We start from the raw sequence: 22,002 nt of genomic DNA on the forward strand, positions 1-22,002 counted from the left end.
CCCGCCAGCCCCGGATACTGTGCGGGTCTAGCGGGTCGACCCGCCAGACCCGCACAGTAACGTGTCTAACGGGTCGACCCGTCAGACACAAAATTTTCGGGTCTTAATCGGGTAGACCCGATTATGACCCGAACCCGATTAACCCAAACCCAATACCTGTTTTTTTGTGTCGTGTTAGTGTCGGGTTCGCGGATCGTGTCAAAATTGCCGGCCCTAAAGATGCTCCACTCATTTTTCCTCCCCTAATTTCTAACATTCATTTCCCATTTAGAGGAACATCAAAGAACCTTATGGAGAAGCGTGACATTGTCGCATTTTCGCATCAAGTAGCAAATAATGACTCTTAGGCTGTGTTTGATTTTTGTGTACACATTTTCCACAATGCATTTTCACTAGTTTTGTGCATTTGATTGGGCCCATTTTAATTAAGAGGCATAAGTCATTTTCCCACACTTGTGTCCTCCTCTTCTCTTGTTACTTTCTTTCCAAACGACCCACCCCGTTCCTAGGGGCAAAATCACCTTAATGGACGTCGAGAGGTTTGGCCACCCCAATATTAAAAAAAAAAAAAAAAAAAAAAAAATTACGTTGACAACTTTTTCTCTTTTAACGTCAAAATTTAATAGATCTTGGATACAATGGCAGATACAAAGGGGGGCGGACAGGGGCGATTGCCTCTCCAAATTTTTTTGAATATATTTTTTTTTTTCTAAGGATATTTTTTTTAGTTTTGTCTGACCCTAGCCCCTACTACTCCTTCTCCCGTCCCCACTCTTCTTTTGTCCCTCTTAATCTGAATTCTTAGATCCGCCACTACATGGATGGTGCAAAATGCAATAAAATGGTTGTTGGAATGGGTTAAATATCACATATCAAAGCTTAGTTAGAGGTATGTGAGCTTGAAGGGTTAAATAAATGATAATTTCTCATATTTTGGTTGCTTAACACTTATGTTTTAGTGCTTAAAAATGATAATAGGTTTAGTGAATTTTTTTTATAGTTTATTTTGTCGACGGTCTTGGACCAAAAGAGAGATTATTTTTAAGACTATCTCCTACAATGTGGGATGAATGAGTCTTGGGCAAACAAGTCTTCATTACATCACTTCAAAGTCAAGCCGACTGGGACCAAATCATTCTTCAAAGTATTCGCAAATCGCAACAATTAGAGCATCCCATCCAACGGTCATCAAACTCTGGGGACCCACCACCAAGCACCAACCGCGTCCCCTTCACTTCCAAGACCCAGCTTGCGCCGCGTTCTCCCACTCTCCCCAGGCTTTCCTCTTCCCTTCTGGGCTCCCCCCAACACCACTATATATTCTCTCCTCCAAATCTCCTCAAGAACCACAAAAACCCTTTCTTCTTTACTCGCATTTGACAGCGCTTATTATATGTCTCAGAGGCTTTGCGTCCCCCACTCCTCCTCCATAGCCTTCCGCCTCCACTCCCATCTACTCGTTTCCAGTGAGATGAACCGCGCCTCCTTCTGGTCTTAACCTTCTTCTTTCCTTTTTCGTCTTTCTTGCCCAAAGCAAAACCTTCATTGTTTTGTATAAACCTTCAAAGAAAGAAAGAAAGAAAAAGGAAAAGATGGGTCTCAAGGGTTTCGCCGAAGGCGGCATTGCTTCCATCGTTGCAGGCTGTTCCACTCACCCTCTTGATCTCATCAAAGTCCGAATGCAACTCCAGGGGGAGAAAATCCACGCGCCCGCCCCACAGCCCATCCACAATCTCCGCCCAGCTTTCGCCACTGGGGGGACCACCACTCTCCACGTCCCAACGGGACAGCCGGCCCCGCCGATTCGTCTGGGGGGACCCATCTCTGTCGGCGCGCGCATCCTCCAGACGGAAGGCGTCGCCGCATTGTTCTCTGGCGTATCCGCCACCATGCTCCGCCAGACGCTTTATTCCACCACGCGCATGGGGCTTTACGACGTGCTCAAGCACGAGTGGACTGACCCGGACACGGCCCACATGCCGCTGACGAAGAAGATAGCCGCCGGCTTGATAGCCGGCGCGGTGGGCGCGGCGGTGGGAAACCCCGCCGACGTGGCCATGGTCCGAATGCAGGCCGACGGGCGCCTCCCGGCGGCTCAGCGGCGCAACTACAAGAGCGTGATCGACGCGATCGCGCGCATGGCGAGGCAGGAGGGCGTGGCGAGCCTGTGGCGCGGCTCTGCTCTGACGGTGAACCGAGCCATGATCGTGACGGCGTCACAGCTGGCGTCGTACGACGAGTTCAAGGAGATGATCCTGGAGAGGCACCTGATGAACGACGGCCTTGCAACCCACGTGATGGCGAGTTTCGCGGCGGGGTTCGTGGCGGCCGTTGCGTCGAACCCGGTGGACGTTATAAAGACGAGGGTGATGACGATGAAGGTGGAGCCGGGGCGTGCCGCGCCGTACAGTGGGGCCCTGGACTGCGCTATAAAGACGGTGAGGGCTGAGGGACCCATGGCTCTGTACAAGGGCTTCATTCCGACAGTGTCTAGGCAGGGACCTTTCACTGTCGTCCTGTTCGTTACGCTCGAGCAAGTCAGGAAGATTCTGAAGGACTTCTGATGTTGACGACGATATTATTAACATCGATTTCTGGGTTATTTTTTTAAATCACTGATTACTATTCCCAAAATTTTGTAGCTCAGAGTCAGAGGTTCTTAGAAGGAATAAATTACCATGAAATCTATATTTTTAATGAAGTTTTATTAGAGTTTTACAATTCTTAATTCTGGCTCCTGTCCTTAATTGAGGTTGTTTTTGCAAATTTGTTAGCGTGTTGTGGAGGGAGATTTCCATGTTTAGCATTAAAATTAAATACAAGTTTTGTGAACTTAATTGAGACAATTAAATACAGTTTGATTGAAGTCATACTTATACAGACAATTAAATTGAGACAATCTTTCTGAAGAAGAAAAAAAGAAAAACCCACAAAGTGGAGGTTTGAACTGGATCTTCTTGATCATATATAACAAGATTAGGCCAAGCAACTCCAATAAGATTAATATTGTATTTACCAATACAACAGAGTCCATTGATATAAAACCCTGCTTTGTTTTTGAACCAGCAAAATTCAGAAATCAAGAAGGAGATGGATGATCTGTACATTGTAAGGGTTGCGTGGGTAGGTGGGTGGGGTGTAGGGACTTGAGCTTGATATTGGCATCAAAGTCAACCTTATGCCAATTCTATACAGCAAGTTTCATCATCTTTCAAAGCTCTCTACGAACCGTATTGTCGATGATAAAAGCAACATCAAACGCACAAAACAATCACTCAAGTGATCATATAAGACCTGATATCATCTAAAATTTGTCTTTGGAGGAAGAAAAGATTGGCACTCTTCTAAGCATTGACCTCTTCTGCATTTTGAGACAGACGGCTTTCTGATCTTCCCCTCTTCAGGCTATGGGGATATTGGCCTTTAGCAGCGGTTGACTATCTCATTTCCTGAATTTTTCTGGATTTGCATATGATTGGCCTTTACTCCCTACTCCAAAGTTCATAGGTAATGTACAATAATCCCCTTGTTCACCTATGTCTGGGTTTTGGACAGATTGAACTTCGATTCTTTGAACCTTGTCCAGGTTTTGGAGTGATTGGCGGGATTCCGATCCTCTACCTTTCTCCAGGTTTTGGACAGGTTGAGCTGATCCTTGGCCTCTATCCATATCCTGGAGTTCATTTGCTAGTTGGCTGCGCCTTTCCTTCAGAAAGTTCAATCGGGTTGTCAACTTTGACAGTGCAAAAGTAGTTGAATTTGGTCCCTGACGAGCACACAGGTAAAAAAGTTATAGTTATCATCATCTCATAATGATAACAACAGCAAAAACCACTGCCTTCTCATATTGTTCAAGAAATTATCTCAAAATGCTGGATTTACCTTACTTCTCGACGTTTCAAGAAGTGAAGTGGCAGTGGCTTCAGTATCCTTCTGTTTATCTTTCCTGTACCCAAATTTCCGAGAAATGAAAAGAATGAGCAATCAAACTAATTACTAAAAGCTCACTACCGTGCCCACATTTTATTTTCTTCAAAGCACCAACGGGGCTTGTGTAGAGTCAAGTTAAGATCAGGGGGTGAAATTTTTTGATACCCATTGATGAACTATGTAAAAGAAAATCTTACCGTTTTGCTTGATTATTTGGAGTTTGTTGGGTATGATTGATTGAAGCATGCATAGGACCATAGTTATGTTCACATTGTTGATTCAGCTGCGATTCAAGATCATCAACATTCTTCTTCAAATTGATGACATACGCCTCTGCCTGAGCTATTTCCTCAAGCTCTACCCTTGTCTTTGGCACATTTTCAAGTTAAAAATTGATCAAAACTAATTATGGCATACGAATTAACAATGAGGTAGGCTAACCTTTTCATCTATAGTGGCTAAAACACGTGACGGCACCTGAGAAGTCTGCATTCCTGCTTCAAGAGCTGTCCTCAAGTCTCTTTCCTTTTGCAACTGTTCCTGTAGTCTTGCAACCTATAGGTACAGTTAAAAATATTATCACAATTGACCTTCCTCATCAAGGTTAGTGGACTACCAAAGACCTTACTGAGTGCAACTAATTGATGAATGATACTCAATTGAAAGCGGCACATCAAAAAGAGCGAGTAAAGAAGCATTGAAAACATTTACATTGACTGCCACAAAATATATATATATGCTCTTTTGGGAAAAATAAGGAGAAAAAAAAGCATTCCCAAATATGGAGATTACATCTTGCTCAAGAGCTAGACGACGCTCACGCAAGGCCTTCTTTCGTCTTTGCAGACTGGCTTGCAGAATTGCATTCCCTTTACCCTGCAAAGGGAAAAATTAATCCACATGAAAATTTCCCCAAACAATACAAGGATATCTTAAAAGAGAAATATTTGAAGTCTCTACCTCTCTTGCAATTCTGTTTTCCAATTCAGTTTTAGTTGACTCAAGCCTCTGGATTTCAACTCTACATATGAATCAAATGAAAAAGAAAGTTAGATGCGTATAAAATTCAAGTAAATTAAGAACCACCATCACTATAAAAAATACAAGTTCCTACACAGGATCAAAATCTTCTATTGATTATTTACGATTATATGTCATAATCATTCCATCCTAAATGCCAAAGGCAAATGGTCACAATCTTGTAGTGATCATTAAAGCCTTCAGAAAGCTACATAAACTTGATATTGAAATCATGTAACATCTTGATCAAAATACATTTATGATAAATACTGTACAGACGGATCTAACTATTTACAATGTGCTAATATATATATAAAAAAGGAAAGACAGAGATGTCTCATTGAGACAAGGAAAATGCAGTCTCCAACTGAACTGAAGAAAAAAATAACTTCAGTAAATAGGAAAAGAGAAAGATAAATTGAAAGCAGGGAAATGCTATGACCTAATATCCAACACTTCGCAGAACAAACCCCTCTTCAATAAACCATGGAGATAAACTAATATTATTATTATACCAAGACACTATCAATATTTATTGATTATCTTAGAAACATGGTGTTTTTCCTCCTCTTTTACTATTTATTAAAAAAGAAAGCAGACAAGTAAAAGTTTCCTAAATGAAACTTCTTCTCTTCTTCAATCTTCATATTTGTTCTACATCACATCTCTCTCTCTCTCTCTCTCTCTCTCTCTCTCTCTCATGTAAATTTAGGTTCCCCTTCACAAAAAAATGGGTATAACATGTGGGTCCATGTGGAGCTCACCATTCATATGAGAGGGGGAAAAACTGCTTTACGGATACTTGATAATTCAACCTCTCTTTGAGTCCTTTTGGCCTTACGATGTCGCAGGCTAAAAGTGCATTTTTAAACAAATTAGCGAAAAGTGTTCCTTTAGAAAGCGCGTATTTAAAAAATGGAGGTTCGAAAAAGTGAAAAAGCAACGTTTTCAAATCACAGGTAAAGGGATATGTTTTTAAAAAGACATGATTTTAAAGGCTAAACCACGATTTTGCCAAACATTTGACTGCATTTTCATTAAATGTGTTTTGAAATCGCTATTTTTTAAATCGCACATTTTGAAACTTCTAAACCAAACGGACCATCTCTCTCTCTCTCTCTCCACACACATGCACACAAAACAGTGATCCTGAATTTAGCCTGCCTACAGTGTTGTCTCAAACTCATAATACATTTATCCCTTGAACAAATAAGCACTACAAAAGATTGAACTCGCCTACAGTTATAGTGTCAATCCTATGGTACAACGCATCAGTGACACTATGACACTAAAAAGGATCCAAGAAGAACTACGGAAATATATGTTTGTGGAAATTTACACAAGAAAAAAATTGCTTTACACAGCTGATAGATGCATCACTTACTCTTCTTCTATGGAATAATCAATGGATTCCATGGAAAGGTTCTTCCTTGCCTGCACTCATGTGAAAAATAAATCAATAAATAAACTAAAAACACCCTCGTTACAATCATTAGCAGGTTTGAAACATAGAAAAACAATTGAGCAATTAAAAAATGATGAATGTCGAGACTCAAAGCCTCTCTTGCGAATTCTAGACTAAATATAATTTTAAAACATCTAGCTGGAGAAACATGACTAAAAAAAAGGCCTAAAAGCAAAAAGTTGCATCACAAATCCAGAAAGCATATACTCACAGAGTTACGCCCCAACATGGTGCGAAACCTAGCACCACGTGCAGGTCCATTGGATATGGTTGTAGATTTTCTGATCAATGAGATTGGACTAGGACTTGTAGACGTAGGAACCAAACTTGGTTCTTCAGAAGCATCTCCTAGTGGTTCAGCAGATTCAGTGACCTGCATTACCGAACTATTTTTGCTTTGATTTGGAAGACTCCGACCAGTTTGTAGAACGTCATGTTGAGGCAATGAAGTTTCAAATGAATTTGATGACAACTTCTGACTGTCTATGGAAGCATCTACTTCAGGGGATTGGTCACCCAAGTTTGAACCATCAGAATCCTGCACCTTTCAACTAATTAGCATAACTTTGAACCACTGGAATCCGGCACCTTTCAAGTAGTTAGTATAACTAGGGTAGCCTCTCTCTCTCTCTCTCTCTCTCTCTCTCTCTCTATAGAAAACAAAGATATCAATCTTTTTTTTTTTTTTTTTTTTTCGTAATATATAAAAGATATCAAACTAGTAGTATAGTCCAGAATGTTACCAAAGCAACCATTAACATGATACACACACATAGGTATATTACGAAATTGGTGAGCCATTAATTTACATGAGAAGGAGAAGAAACACAGCAACTAAGATCGCACTCAGTGGGTGGTCTCCACCACACACACACACATACATACACAAAAAGGAAAAAAAAAAAAAAAGGGTAGGAGAGTGAAACAGAAAGAACCAAGATTAGAAATGAGGTTATGTGATGCAGTAGCACAAAGTTTCTTCAACAATAAGATGACAAAAAGTTCCTCAAATAGGTTCAAAACTTTGTGCTAAAATTATAGATATTAAATAAAAGAAGAAAGAAAACGGGAAAGAAGGGTCTAGTAAGAGAGTTCTATTCTGGGGATTTACAGTACACCTAAGGTGAAAGCTAGCAGCTTCAAACCCCAAGGCTCTAGTCCTAAGGAATAACAAGAGGAGAAAAAACAGATGGACACGAGACAAAAAAAATTAAGTAATAAGCATATTCAAATGAGGTGAACCTATGAGACAATTGATTGACAACACCAGAAAGACCAAAAAGAAAAGTAATAGAAGCAATTAATAATGAATAAAGGAAGTGATTATGTCCAACAAAGGCCATAATGAAATTCAGTGAAATCAATAAATATATTGTACAATATCCCCCCAATACACAGCCATGCGGACCATTATCAAATACAACCGTGATTGATCTGAAAAATGGCAGAAATGATGTTTAAAAAAGGGTGAAAGAATACTAGCTTCTAGGATTGGTAATCTTTTTTAATTTTAAACTCAATCTGAAGGGCTGGATATAACTTCAATAGAGAACTTAAAATAAGTGAAAACTGGAAATAGACTCTAAAAATGATGTGAAGGAACCAGAAATGGAGAACATATAAGGCTGAACACGTAGCAGAAGACATAGGCTACAAAGTCGCCTAGATGTAGGAATGCAAAACCACCATTTTTTAATCTAACCTAACGCACATAATATTCATTCTCAGGTCTGGCACTACGAATACACAGAATAAATTACTGCTTTACTCCCATCAGTGAATAGGGAGATGCTTATGTAAAAAAGTACAGAGACAAGCCTTATTATCGCACGGAGGATCATTGTCTCTAGAGTCACCACTCTCGCTGCAGGTTCCACTTGATGCATTTTCAAAATCCTCATCTGCACCTGCATCAGATTCCTGAGTTGCATCACCATGTTCATCATCTTCATAGGATTCATCATCATCATCATCATCAGTTGCCCCCTCACTCTCACTTCCACTCTCTTCTGACTCAGTGTATAGCTCAAGAGACATGGACCCTTCCTGCAAACACAATACTAATTCATGGGGCTCAAAAGCACAAAAAAAAAAGTATAAATTAATTACAATGAGATCTGATTTGAGCCACAGCCAATCTGGCCTTTCACTACTCTTGCACTGCAAAATCCTAAGGTTTAAAGATTTTTGGTAGTAGATGAGATCAAACTCGGAGGGGTTAATATTAAGGACAAAGAAGACAAAAAGTCCTTGTTCCAGTTCTAAAAGGAGGATAAGAGACTGAATTTTCATCAGTGGAGTACCTGAAATAGTATGAAAATGAAGAAAGAAAAATAAAAAAGAAGAAGAAGAAGAAGTTTTCTGTTAAAATGACGTGTCATCTTCACAAAATGGCAGTTATTTGCTCCTTCTCCTTTTCCTCCAATCTTTTGAAAGAGTTCATAGGGAGTTCATTACAACCTCAAATAACGTTTGAAAGAACTATAATCAAGAAAATGAATCAATGAAATTCATAAATCATTAGAGGACAATTCACAGGTAAAAACCTCATTATGAAAGAAAAGCCATATAGCCTATACCAGCACAAAAATCTGATATGAAAGAAAGCCATATAGCCTATACTACCACAGCATATGAATGAGTTTCTGGGTGTGTGAAGTGTGTGACCAAATGATAATAGGAAACCATATCACATGCAATTGTGAATGAGGAATACATTAGAACTTACCTTGAATATCTTATCATACTCCTCTAATAAAGTTATAACAATGGCTTGAGCATGGTTAGCTGCAGCAGCGGCTTGCAAAAGTTGAGCAGAACCGTCACCACCAACGTCAAAATCATTTTCGATGTCGCAGTCACCAGCTAAAAGGGGACGCAAAAGTAAGGGTGCCATGCATGCAGCGACAGCCGAGGAGCTCATTCGATTCTCAGCTTTGTGAGAAGCTACAGTTTGCATCATCACAAGTACTCTAAATGGGGGAAAAATAAACAAATTAAAATATAAAGAAATGAAAGTAAATGCCCAAAAAAAAGAATGCAAGGGAGAGGAAATGAGAGCATGATTTTTCAGATGGGGAAAGATAAAAAGAAAAATAAAAAAATATTATATATACAAGTAGTTCAATATCTGCTCGTGTGATGGTGTATGCACAACTGTGTTCGTGTGCGTGAGTGTGAGGATTTTGCCCTCATTAATTTTTTTTTAGAAAATATAAATGGACATACTCAAAAAAAATTAGCAAGAATTATGGAAATAACAATAAATATGATGTATCAACTACCTTTGCAATAAGAGGCGATTTGGTTCTGGGAACGTATCACATATTGCTCCACGAAGAGCATTGACTCTAGTACCACGTTCAGTTCCTAGTCAACATAAATTAACCCAATGTTGAAAGATAAGAAAAGCAAAATTTAAAGAGAATACCAGACATGGTAGAACATCCAAATGTATTGTTACAAAAAAATAAAAATAAATAAATAGTATATGAGATTTTTCCTTAATCATTTTCACTGAATCACAGAAGACTAAATTTTCAACTACTATGAGGAATTTGGCCAATGCATACTCAAATGCCAAATCAAATTGCTTGATAAAGTACAACCTAACACATTTTATATTAAATGTTCATTAAATAATTAAATTCACCTCTTCCTATGAGTTTTTACTTTTGGAATAAATGATGATTTAAAATGGTATCAAAGCGAAGGTCATGAATTCGAACCCTAACTCCTACAGTTTACCCCTTATTTTAATTAAATATTTCATGTCCCACACATGAAAGGAAATGTTAAAATGTTAATTAAATAATAAATTCACCAATTCTTATGAGTTTAAGCTTTTGAAAAAAGTGGTAATTTAACATAAAACTGAGCTATATCAGCGAACTTTTTCAGCACTTCACTTTCAATTACCTTGTCATCTCCTTTTAGAAATCCCTTTCAACGTACACAATCAAAAAAGGAAAGACTTTCCTGCCTATGCCTATATTGTTTTCTACATTTCATTAACTTGCTTTCATGCCAAGAATGACATCTATTATAACTTATGGCTTCGTCTTAAACTTGATCTAATCATTCACGGCAGAAGTCATAGACCAACCTATGGCTGATTTCAATTTTCTGACAGCCCACTGCCATGTGACATTTTGCTTTTCATTTGAAGCACTCTTCCTTTTCGAACTTCAAAGCATCACAATCCAATTGTAAAGGAGCATAACCAGATTGTTTGACTAATGTATGTCAATAGAACTAAATCCATGCTCAAAATGAACATTGCAAACATGTGCATATTGGGATAAATGGAAAAAGAAAGAAGAATGTAAAAGGGAGAAGACATGGCAATTAATTGTTTTATCATAAAAATGACAAAGAAAGTTGTATGAGGAAAAGTATTTATGAAAAATCATGAGAGAAAGATCCAAATATATTACAAATTCAATTTTTCAGATTGTTCTTTTCTAAGCAAAAGTTGAGAATATGTGCTCCTAATGTAATAAAATAGTGAAGTTACCTACTCCAGCACAATTCTTATTAATGCTCAATCAAATTTGTGGTGTCAAAAAGATAGTTCTACTCACCACCATCCCATTCAACGCTTACGATTTACGTTCACTAAATACATTTGCAAATAATCTTCTCTCTAACATTTTAGCGCTATATGTATATGAATTATAAATAGGCCAGCATGCAATGAATAAACAAAAGATGGTAAACAAACAGTTGATTAACAGACTTACGACATGCTTCTAATAGTGCATTGCAGCAAGATGCAGGGACAGGAGATGATGGCAACTCCCGGAGGACATACTGGAGAATTGATGGAAGAAAACAGATTAAAAAAAGTTTAGCTTTCATTTGTGCCGTAACATACATGAAGAATTAATATTTTGCTGTGACTATATAGAGAGATACCTTGACACAATCAGCAACAACATGTGGATCCTCCTCTGGAGAAAACTCAATTTTTCCTAAAGAAAGCATAACCCAAGAACTGTTCAGACGAAGGAATAACATTGAAACCAAAAAGAACAGAATCTCTAATGTGAAACTCATGCAACTTTTGGGTTGATTCAACTCTAATGCTCCACAAGCAAAGGTGGTTTTATGACTTGACTACTAGTTTTTTTTTTCCTTTCCTTTTTTATTCTTATTTTCAGCAAAGCAGCTCTTATATCCATATAACACGTGGCAGTTATTCTGTAAGGGTAAATTCAAATAAAGATTACAAATTAACTGTTTGTTTTGATGTAAAACTTTTCCTTAGCAAAAACATTTTCAATAGAATTCTTTTAAGAAAAGATGATTTGGTTTTAACTGATTGGTTGAGATCCTGAAAATCAAATCATATATGTTTGTTTTTACAGAAAGTCTTCACATAAAAACACAGAAATCCAAAAACACCAAAAAACCCATGGCTACTAGATACCCTCATTCTCTTGTCCATATTTTGGTGGCACTAATACCCCCATGAACATACCCATTATGCAGCAATACCGAAAAATAGAACTTCACTCCCACCATTACCATGAGAAATTTATTTTAGAAATTCAGAGACAACCAAATTTGCTCTCCACACAGCAAACCATAAGACAATTCATCACCAAGAGTGCACCACCAAGAGTATCAACATATAAACCAAACAAGTCATATGTTTAGGAGACAACAGTGAACCAAAAGACCTGTTTTTTCTTTAGGGGTAGAGGGAGAGATGGACTGAGGTTGTGGTGGTGGTGATGGTGATGCAGAAGAGTTGAAGTATTGGATTGGGTTTGGAAAACTAGCCATACGGTGAGAAACTAGATTCAGGCATGGGATCACCTAGAAAAAACTGGGATAGGATCAATTAAGGGCAGAAAGGGTCATCTAACTTCGGCAAGCTTCCAATCAATAGGGAAGTGTTCGTGTTTCAGGATCGAACTCAACTCGGTTGAAGCCCTTTAGTTTGATCACTTCTCAGCAAGATTCACCACTAGTAAGGCTAAGTCAGCCTGTCTATCTATGTCAAGAAGTGATGCTTTCTGGCAATAATGGGAGATGAAAGAGAAAGAGAGGGGAGGGTGCTGACTTTGCTAAGTCCAAGCATAAAGCATTTTCCCCTTGTTTTGGGTATGTTTTTTGATGATGTTTTCTGTTAACTAGCATTTTTAGTTATAATAAACATATAAACTGTAGAAAATATTTTTTTGTAAAATTTTCCCACATCTCTTGGTGTAGCTAATTTCCAATTCATTTGCATGGTGTATGCATTATTCATCCCAAAAGAATAACAGATATGAGAAAAACTCATGATCTCAATTGTGACAATCACCTTGCATGAAAGACATAAAGATAAAAATACACAATCTATACAATGCAATTTAATTACGGCCATAAGATTAAAGTTAGTCAAGAACACTCATATCCAAACAAACTCACCCTGCTCGTATTCCCGAACTCGATGTTCAACATCATCAACGTAGGCGGCTTGACGCAAGATCCCTTCTACTTTGATGCCTGTTGTATCTTTTATCAGATTCATATAAAACAAGGAAACGAACAAACATTCTATCTGTATCCAAACCAATAACAGAAGGGTCCTACAGAATTGCAATTGGTAAATTGAAAAAATACCCAAAAGTGAGCTTTAACTAAAGAAACTAATGAGGGTAAATGCGGCAAGTGAAAATATAGTGTGATGTGATACTTATTCGATCTTACGAGCCATTGTTAGCTCAATAAGGGAAAAAAGAAGCAGTTTACTCTTCAATAATAATATCACATGTGCATGATTTATGCACAAGAAGCTCTGAATTAAACAAGAGAAGAAAATTATTTAGAAACTAAGCCAACATAAATTTCTATACGGTTTAGGGTTTAGGGGTCCTTACATCTATTTTCTTTGGTAGGTAACACAGTCCTGACATTGATTGGAACTTTCCCAAAGATAAAAATGCTCACTACAGCAACAGGTTTTAGAGGATAATACAACATTAAAAATATATCAACACTTCCATAATCCACCAATCAGCCTTGGATAGGCCTTTTAAACATATCTATATGTTTTTCCTACCAATTTCTCCCACAACAATTATAGTGACTTAACTAAGTGAATGATGTTTGAAAATCTGACATACCTAAAACAATAATTTGTAAAATTCCAACATCAAATGTTTATCAATGCATTGCCTGGAAATAAATCAGAATATTCACATGTTGCAAAAAGTTTGTTAAAAATTATACTCTTTATCATAGTATCGCATCTTCCATTAAAAATGGGGAAGATTTGGAACCACATTATATCTATCCTACACTGCAAAACTAGAGATTGTAAGTACAACGAAGTACTAAAATCAGCAATGACACGTCCATAGGCAGTGGAGCAGCAAAAGACTCCCAATTAAGGTGGCTCTGACAATGGAAGCACACTAAAGAGTTTCCCCAGGATACAATAAAAATTCTACAAAAAGAATCAAGAACATAATTTCTAATATTCAGAAGCGATTAGACAGTAATTTACTTCTCAGAAGTCACATTTTAGCGTACCACTGAAATAAGATCCTAAACAATAATGAAAAAAGCAAGACCCACCATACTCTTCTATAAACCTGAGGGCTTTTTCCAAGAAAGACGGAGCTCCATCAACATCTTCCAAGGCAACTAAAACTGGCCGTCCAATAACTGAAGATTTGAAAGGCTGTCTATCCTTCACTACAAAAAAGTAAAGCAAACATCAAGTATCTCAATGAAGTGATAAGCAAAGAATAGCAAGCAAGACATCCAAGTTCAAACCAGTACGTCCTGTCATAGAATGACCAATGACCCAGACCCAGATGCTAGTCATGAAATATTTTCAACAACTATCATGCTCAAAAAATCAACCCTTGACAAAAACTACCCAAAAAAAAAAACATTAAACAGAGAATTGAATATAAAGAACTAATAACATGGAAAAAAAATTTGCATACTGTAGAAATAACAAATAGCATTTTCTGTATTAATGGTTACAGCAGATATAATCCACTGCCCAAAGAAGAAGTTCAGGTATCATAATCAGATTTTTCCTATTTAGCCCTTCTTACCACATTCTCAAATAAATCTGCAAATTCACAACATAATCATATAGAGAATACAAAGACTCATTGGACTCAATGAAGGCAAAGGTAATGATTACATCTTGATAATGTTCATACCAAAAACTGCTTCTTTTAAAACTATGCTGCCAGCTTAGAAAATGCACAGCATAGGCACACAAAAAAAACATGTGAAGTCAAATAGATATACAGCATGACAACAAGGGCATACACTGATCCAAAGAATTATCAACTGAATCAGTCTGATCGTTCCTGAAGATACCATTTTGCCCCATTACATGAGCGGCACTTGGTGCTTGCCCCAAAGCATTCTCAAGTGCAGCCTTCCACTCATATAAATCCTCCATAGTTTCAGCCTGTAAAACCAATAAAAAAAGTCATATGTCAGCATGCATCAGGAATAGATTCTTACTTCTACCCCATACTTTTTGGACTTGGTCAAGTTTTCCAAAAGTTTTCTGTCTTTCCCACTCAAATATGATCCACCAAGCTATCACTAAGATGCATGACTCATGTTTTTCCCTCTGTATTTGTAGTTTTGGCCCGAAAAACTTCCCTGAGGAAGAAGATGCCATTCATAAAATTTGTGAAGCCAACATGATTTCCACCAAAGATTCCACATGATAAGGAGCGTATTTGGTGAGGTATTTTGAACCAAAATGGTCTCAACTTCCTTGATTAGGACCTTATGGTTCTCAATTTAATAAAAGGCTTTTAGTAATTACTTGAAGAGTTGAAAGCAGATTTTGCACTCAATTTATTAGAAGTTTCCATTAATTAGTACATACATAGTTAAACACCCAGTAAGACTTAGAGAGATTCCAAGTTTTATCTCATCTATCATCTTTGTCTTACTGTTTACCTTATTCTCCACTATGCAACTCATAACCAGCCATTTTTGGCCCATCACAGACCTTCCTTCAACTTGACTAAAATCCAACTTTTTCCCTATTTGAGATATCCCATACGTTTAAAGAAAAAAGGTTACATACCCACACCATACCTGCTAGCCTCTGCAATGTAACTCATTTTATTATCCCTCTCCCTTTATGCATCCAATCATCAATTTGTTTGTGTCCAGTTAGTGATTAGTTGATAAGAGAAATTTGTAGACTGCTTTTATTGTATTAGTTCAATATAGACATATATCCAAGGAGAGTTTCCCACACAAACACATCTATCCAAGTATTAGTTATAAGTATATATAAAGAAGCCAAGTCATGCAATCCCAAACCATTGTTTGCTCGGCTTGTATAGTAAGTTTTGGCTTCCGCACATTGTGAGTGCTAAGATGCTAAAGCACAAATTCATGACATAAATGAACTCTTAGGTTTTGCTAGGCTACAATCATCATGTAACTGCTGTTTGAAGTCTATACCTACTAAATATTTCATCTCAGCCATATCATCATATGGAACTACTATACCCACTGTAAGCCAAGCAGGTGGACCTGACCCTTTACAATCCTTGAGCAAATTTTGAAAGGAAATCTACGAAGCTGAAGCACAACTTAAAGCTCTCCAGCTTCCAGCTAGTTGAGGCCAGCAGCATTGCCAGAATTTCTTCATTCCAGCTATCAAGTGCAAAATCTGATTTTCTGTTTTTAAACTTCAATTCTTTTGAGCTACACGCTATTTGAAGAGTCTAATATTGTTTCAAAAGTCAACATAAGGGCATCTATTTTGATTGATGTACATTAAAAAGCCAATAAAATGTATGGATGCATTACGTATAATATGACGGTGAAAGAATGCTGCATCATAATTTAGATAAGACATTATTTGACAAAGAAAACATGAAGAGAGAAGGACCTTTAGTGTGAAAGCTCGTCCATCACGACCATCAGGAAAGAGCACAGTCAGGAGTTTTTTATCTGCTTTGACCTCCACGCTATAAATTGTTGAAATGAAGTACGACAGGGTCACTAAACTTCTCCATTTCCATAATGGGTAACAGCTGTGGCAATTCCAGAAAACTGAAAAGAATCTAACTAGGAATTAAAAAAGCCAACCTGCCTGAATTGTTGAGGTCAATACCACCAAGGGTCAAATTCACTTCGCCCCCCTTTTGGGGAACAGCACTCTGAAAGTAAAACAATAGTTGATGAAAAATTCTACAACCTTTATACAGACATTTATAAATTCAAACCGACACATATATAAAGGTCAATTTCATTCGGCTACTGCTTTGTATACCTGATTTAATATAAAGTTTAAGCTTAAAATTAGGCAATTGAGTCGAGTATGCTATGTTAAATGCCTATAAGTCCAAACACCAACATTTTCTACTATACCACATCATGGTCAACAAATGGTTAGAAACTTGATTAAGTTTAATCGAGCCATATTGGGTAAATGGCTATGGTGTTATGCTACGGAGAGTGAGACTTTGTGGAGATAGGTGATACAGACTAAATATATAGTTTAAACGGAGGTTGGTGTTCCAAGGAGGTAATACAGCCATTTGGAGTGCACATGTGGAAATACATAAGAAGGGGGTGGGAAACATTTTCAGAATTTGTTAGAATTGAGATGGCTGATGGGTCAAATGTTAGTTTTTGGCATGATGTGTGGTGTGGGGAACAACCATTAAAGATATCTTATCCAGGTTTGTTTAGTATTACACGGTGCAAAGACGTGTTGGTGGCGGATCTCATGCAGTTCCAAAATGGAAGTATTCATTGGAATATAATTTTAACTAGACCCATACTATTGGGAGGTGGAGTTGGTCTCCGTTTTCTTTGAGATGTTGTATTCTCTCAGAGTAAGACAAGGAGATGTGGATAGAATATGTTGGATCCCTTCCAAGAGGCTCAAGTTCAAGTTTGAAGTGAAGACGTTTTATCATGTGTTACCCATATTTACGGGTTTCCCATTTCCTTTGAAGATTTGGAGAGTTAGGCTCCTTCGAGAGTGGCATTCTTTGTGTAGACGGCGACATTAGGAAAAATATTGACATTGTGTTATATTACAAGAGTGGGGAGTTTATCGATCGCCTTCTTCTTCATTGTGAAGTAGCAAGAGATTTATGGTGCTTTCTATTTAACTAGTTTGGCATTGATTGGGTTATGTGTAAAAGGGTGAGAGAGTTGTTGATTAGTTGAGGAGGTCAAGTGGGGCGTCGTGACATTTTGGACATTTGGAGATTGGCTCCTTTATGTTTAATGTGGTGTTTTTGGAGAAAGCAGAATGCACGAAGCTTTGAAGATAGCGACTTCCATGGTAGAGCTGAAAAAGATTATATTCAACTCCCTTTACACATGGATAGAGCACATTTTTTTTTCTCCAATTTTTCCATCTTTTTGAACCTTTGTTCTTTTTTGTACTGAATAGAGGATTCTCTTGTATACTTTCTATCTACTAAGGTTGCACCCCTCAATAAGATGAAATTACTTACTAAAAAAAAAAAAAAGGTCTTTTTTGCTATTACTTGCAAGTCCATCCATTCATAAACATTTAAAATTGGCTCTTTCTATTATGGTCAGTATTGACTAACAGATTAAGGTCTCATATCACAGGCCATCCAAGAGCCAATCAATACCATCGACAGAAGCAACGACAGCAGCAACTTATTTCTGCATGCAAGGACAACTTACAAACTCCATAGCCAGTGGCACATTGTGCTGCTTATTAAACATGTTTACTCCCCATTAGTGTTTCAATAGAAAGATTCTAAACACTACGTACTAGTGAAGGGAAAGGTGATGAGATTTGAAACTAAACAATTTTGGTTTAAAGTGAAAGGGTGCAAATAAATGATCATCATGGTATGTAAGTGTTAGCTTCAAGGATCTTCAAAGTTAGAAAAGAAACCCAAATGCCGGCCCCTACGGTGCTTAGTCAGTTGACTATTTCCTTTATCATTATTCATCAATTTAAGATTAACTGCTATAAGAGATTTCACAAGATTACAAATTTACAGTGTACAAGAAACAAAACAACTACTTACTGGATCACTTCGGAAGAAAACCAGAGAAGTACGTGTTAAAATAAACCACCTTTTCTTCCAGGATGTCCATCCAATTCCTACATAAAAGAATTATACAATAACAACTTCAGAAAAGTTCAAAATCCTTACAACAGTACTGCTTTGGAGTTAGAACACTAGTGTTAGAAATACGTGTCAAGTAAAAACAAGAGCAAAACATCACTCGAAGAGAGAGAGATAAATAGCGAGATAGAAAGAGAAACAGCAGCTACTAAGTTCAGAAAATTTTTCTGGCATATTAGGGGGGAAAAAGGGCTCAGACAAAATGAATCTGTGTAGTTTAAGGTAGATCAGCAGTGCAAAGGTGTCAAATAGAGAATTTAAACTTCCCAGAAAGTTGACAGTTTATTCCAGTAGTCACCCTGTTCTGGAAGTAGCAAAACCTTATCCTCAGCCTAGAAAAAATCCTCTCTTTCGGGTAATAAGTGTTTTAAAAAAAAAGGTAAGGCAAAATCATCTGGATAAAAAATAACAATAATTAAAATCTAAACATGTTCATTTGAGGGCTAATCTATGATTCAAGTAACACATGCGTGCAACGGACACATTGTAACTAACTTGGCACAAAGATAAGTTCTAGCTAAATAGACACTCCTCCCCCAAAAAGAAAAAAGTAAAAGGAAGGAAAATGGCAGAGTTAAGAACCATAAAAGGAACAAGGAAAGCCAGACATACAGCTGCTGGTTCTGAGGGTGGGGAAAAAAACCAACATCATCAATCATGAATCGTCGAACCTTAGAAAAATTCATTATAAGACCACCTAAGGTATTTACAGGCAGTCCATGTCTTGCTACTAGTTAATTTAGTATCAGTACCCATGTAAACCAGTGAAGTAAAACACACCTTTGGATGATATAAAAAGTGGCCCGCTCTTGAAAACCTGCGAGACAGTTATACTTCAGAACACATAAGTTTCAGGACTTCTGATGAACCATTCAACATAAAAGAAAAGTTCAATGAACCAGGAGAATAAACAACGGACTACCTGAAGTTAACAAAATTTGAAAAGGGAACCCACCATATTTCGAAAAAAACAAAATATTGCCCATCCTCTTGCATCTCAGTTCATCATGACCAGCAAAAAAGTCTTGAACGTTTCGGTTAACGTGGTGAATAATAATTCTTAGATTTTGCAACCAAGAAAAATATATAAAAAATCTACATTTTTGTTCATCGTATTTGAACCGAGTCTCAGACATTATTATCTTAGACGTAATGTAAAAGTAACAGTGACATTACGGAAAGGACTATCGGAAGTGGACTTTGGTGCAAAACCTTCACTCAAACCCATATCAACATATAAATCCCAAAGACAAGCAAGGGACCATCAAGCACCAAAGGTCAAAGGCTCGTAGATTACGGTAAAAATAATGACGGTAAATTACGATGATATATAAGTTCTACCAACACAACACGCTCATAGCGGCCAAGTACAAAACAAGAAAACATATCAAAATGTTGATTACCGTATTGCCACTACGAGAACGCAGATCACCAGGCGGAGGAGGCGGAGGAGGAGGAGGAACACCGCCATCTCCCTACAACACAACACAACACCCAACAAATTTTCACCACCAAATTCCTCCAAAACAAAAAACAAAACGCACCCACATCCCTCATTCTAATTTCATGTGCGCGTATATATGCATGTGCTGTGTGTACGCGTTCGTCTGAAAATGCGAAAGACGTTGCTATCTCTGAGTCGCATTGTAGAGAAACCGAAGTATATACGTACCTGAGACGATTCGGGGTTTCGGGTAGTCATCCTCTGATTCCCAAATCACCGAATCACATCCCAGAAAACCAGCAAGCTAGATCAAACACCACCACCCTGCACCCACATTGATCAAACTCGTAACGAAAATTCAAAGATCAAGCATAAAACACACACACACACACACATAAACAAAACAAACCAAGCAAACATCCAACAGTAAACACAAAAGAAAGAGCTCGTAAACAGAAATTTAACATTCATTTTTTATTATCCAAATACGTGCATTGAGAACATACCTTATTAAATTCAAACCAAAAAAAAAAAAAAAAGTATTATATATATTGTTGAGAAAAGAGAATAATAATGAAATAGAGCGTGTTTTGGATGGGTCGGAGAAACGGAAGGAGAGGGAGCGCAAAAGTGGAAACAGACTTTCCTCTTTGCGTTTCCCAATGGCTACGTTGAGACAGAATTGTTCCCCAACGGAAACCCGGACGGTCAAGCTAAGCCCATTGAGAGCGGGCCCTCCTAATATGCGGCAGTTGTACACGTCATCCGTAATTTGCAGTCTTGCGCTAAACCAAACGTGTTGGAGGGAAAACGTGGACAGGGGCATTCTCGGTATTCTATTGTTTGAGTTACCGTCTCCTGTGCTTGGTCCTAGGTTACCACCACCCGGACATGTCTACACGTCGTACTAGCGCACACAGATTTCTGGGTCCCATATCGTCTGGACCGTAGGTTCAATTCAAGAATCAACAGTGGCCGTCCATATGATTTGGTGACCTGGCAATGACTATCCAAACGGTCAAACTAATTACCTACCTTTGACATTGTGCGGCTTGCTTTTTGATCAAATCAAGAGTCTATTTTTGCGTTTGCCGTTTAAGGATGTAATTGAATATTTAGTAAAATTGTGATGTTGTTTTTAATTCTAATTTAATTTTTAAAAAAGTGATTTTTATGATTTGGTTTAAAATCACATTCTTGGTTTATAAAATTGCAATCCTAAACAAGCTTTAAGGCTGAATAAAGGTCTTTTAGTTTCATTTAGGATTAATTTTTAGATATTTAATTAGCGAATATTATTCTTATGAAAGTAAATATTGATTAAAATCAATTTTAAAAGCAAAATAAAAAAAGTTCATACCAATAAAACGGTAGAATGATCAAGGGCATGTTTGGATATGCGTTTGAAATGCTTAAAAGTGCGTTTAACACTTAAAAATTCGTTTAAAATAAATATATCTATTTGGTAAAAATAAATTGAAAGAGTTTTTAAGGGGTCCAAAAATGCCAAAACAAATGTTTTTGATTACTTAAACGTTCTATTTTTTAAACTTAATCTTAAACATGCTCTAAAAATTGTCAAAACACATTTTTTGTAAAAATTTAAAATTAAGCTTTTGTCAAAAAATAATAATAATAATAATAATTAAAAAGATTTTTTTTTTTTTATTTAAAAACTTTATTTATCAAACACGATTACGAAGATACTCTAAATCTAAATGATGAAATGAAGGACTTGTAAAGTTTTATGAAAGTTTTAGCATCTGACAAGTTAGGATGGATCTTATGATTGTTATCCCGTTACGACCAAAATAATGAACCGTGGCCGGTTTTTTCTCGAAAGAATTGCTATCAACCGTGGCCGAATGACAGAGGTTGCTGGACAACTTTAAAAAGGGAGAAATCATTGGTCCCGTTGATTTTGGTAAACACGGGAGCCCCAATATTGAAGTGGAGGGTGGTCAATCCTTTTGCTTTTTCTACCAGCCCGAGTCCCCAACAATCAGTGCCCGTGATGG

At 37.4% G+C, this 22,002-nt stretch overlaps 2 protein-coding genes across 3 annotated transcripts; one reads left to right on the forward strand and one right to left on the reverse strand.

The window, feature by feature from the left end:
* Positions 1 to 1,226: 1,226 nt before the first annotated feature.
* Positions 1,227 to 2,701, forward strand: LOC132189972 (mitochondrial uncoupling protein 5). Its single transcript, XM_059604837.1, has one exon. The coding sequence runs from the start codon at positions 1,593 to 1,595 to the stop codon at positions 2,562 to 2,564; it is 972 nt and encodes a 323-aa protein (XP_059460820.1). The 5' UTR covers positions 1,227 to 1,592; the 3' UTR covers positions 2,565 to 2,701.
* A 284-nt stretch (positions 2,702 to 2,985) lies between these two features.
* LOC132190600 (rho GTPase-activating protein REN1) lies at positions 2,986 to 20,582 on the reverse strand. Of its 2 annotated transcripts, none has more exons than XM_059605637.1 (23): positions 20,491 to 20,582; positions 20,213 to 20,308; positions 19,944 to 20,015; positions 19,321 to 19,357; positions 18,439 to 18,515; positions 16,502 to 16,572; positions 16,302 to 16,380; positions 14,753 to 14,846; positions 13,988 to 14,107; positions 12,836 to 12,913; positions 11,333 to 11,388; positions 11,158 to 11,227; positions 9,700 to 9,784; positions 9,144 to 9,387; positions 8,234 to 8,461; positions 6,627 to 6,953; positions 6,335 to 6,384; positions 4,891 to 4,951; positions 4,723 to 4,806; positions 4,372 to 4,485; positions 4,128 to 4,297; positions 3,883 to 3,946; positions 2,986 to 3,766 (listed from the first exon to the last, which is right to left on the reverse strand). In XM_059605637.1, exons 2-23 carry the CDS (start codon positions 20,240 to 20,242, stop codon positions 3,443 to 3,445), a joined length of 2,535 nt encoding a protein of 844 aa, XP_059461620.1. In that variant the 5' UTR covers positions 20,243 to 20,308; positions 20,491 to 20,582; the 3' UTR covers positions 2,986 to 3,442. The 2 variants fall into 2 exon arrangements, with proteins under 2 accessions (XP_059461620.1, XP_059461619.1); XM_059605636.1 differs by having other exon boundaries at positions 14,702 to 14,846.
* Positions 20,583 to 22,002: the final 1,420 nt, after the last annotated feature.

This window comes from Corylus avellana, chromosome ca8 (genome assembly GCF_901000735.1).
Source record: "Corylus avellana chromosome ca8, CavTom2PMs-1.0".
Classification (NCBI taxonomy): Eukaryota; Viridiplantae; Streptophyta; class Magnoliopsida; order Fagales; family Betulaceae; genus Corylus; species Corylus avellana.

Coding starts and splice junctions, on each gene's coding strand:
- LOC132189972 (XM_059604837.1), top strand. CDS start 1,593: ATGGGTCTCAAGGGTTTCGCCGAAGGCGGCATTGCTTCCATCGTTGCA.
- LOC132190600 (XM_059605636.1), bottom strand. CDS start 20,242: ATGACTACCCGAAACCCCGAATCGTCTCAG. Junction 16,381..16,501: donor GACCTCAACAATTCAGGCAG/GTTGGCTTTTTT, acceptor AACAATTTATAG/CGTGGAGGTCAAAGCAGATA. Junction 3,767..3,882: donor TTGAAACGTCGAGAAGTAAG/GTAAATCCAGCA, acceptor TGTGCTCGTCAG/GGACCAAATTCAACTACTTT.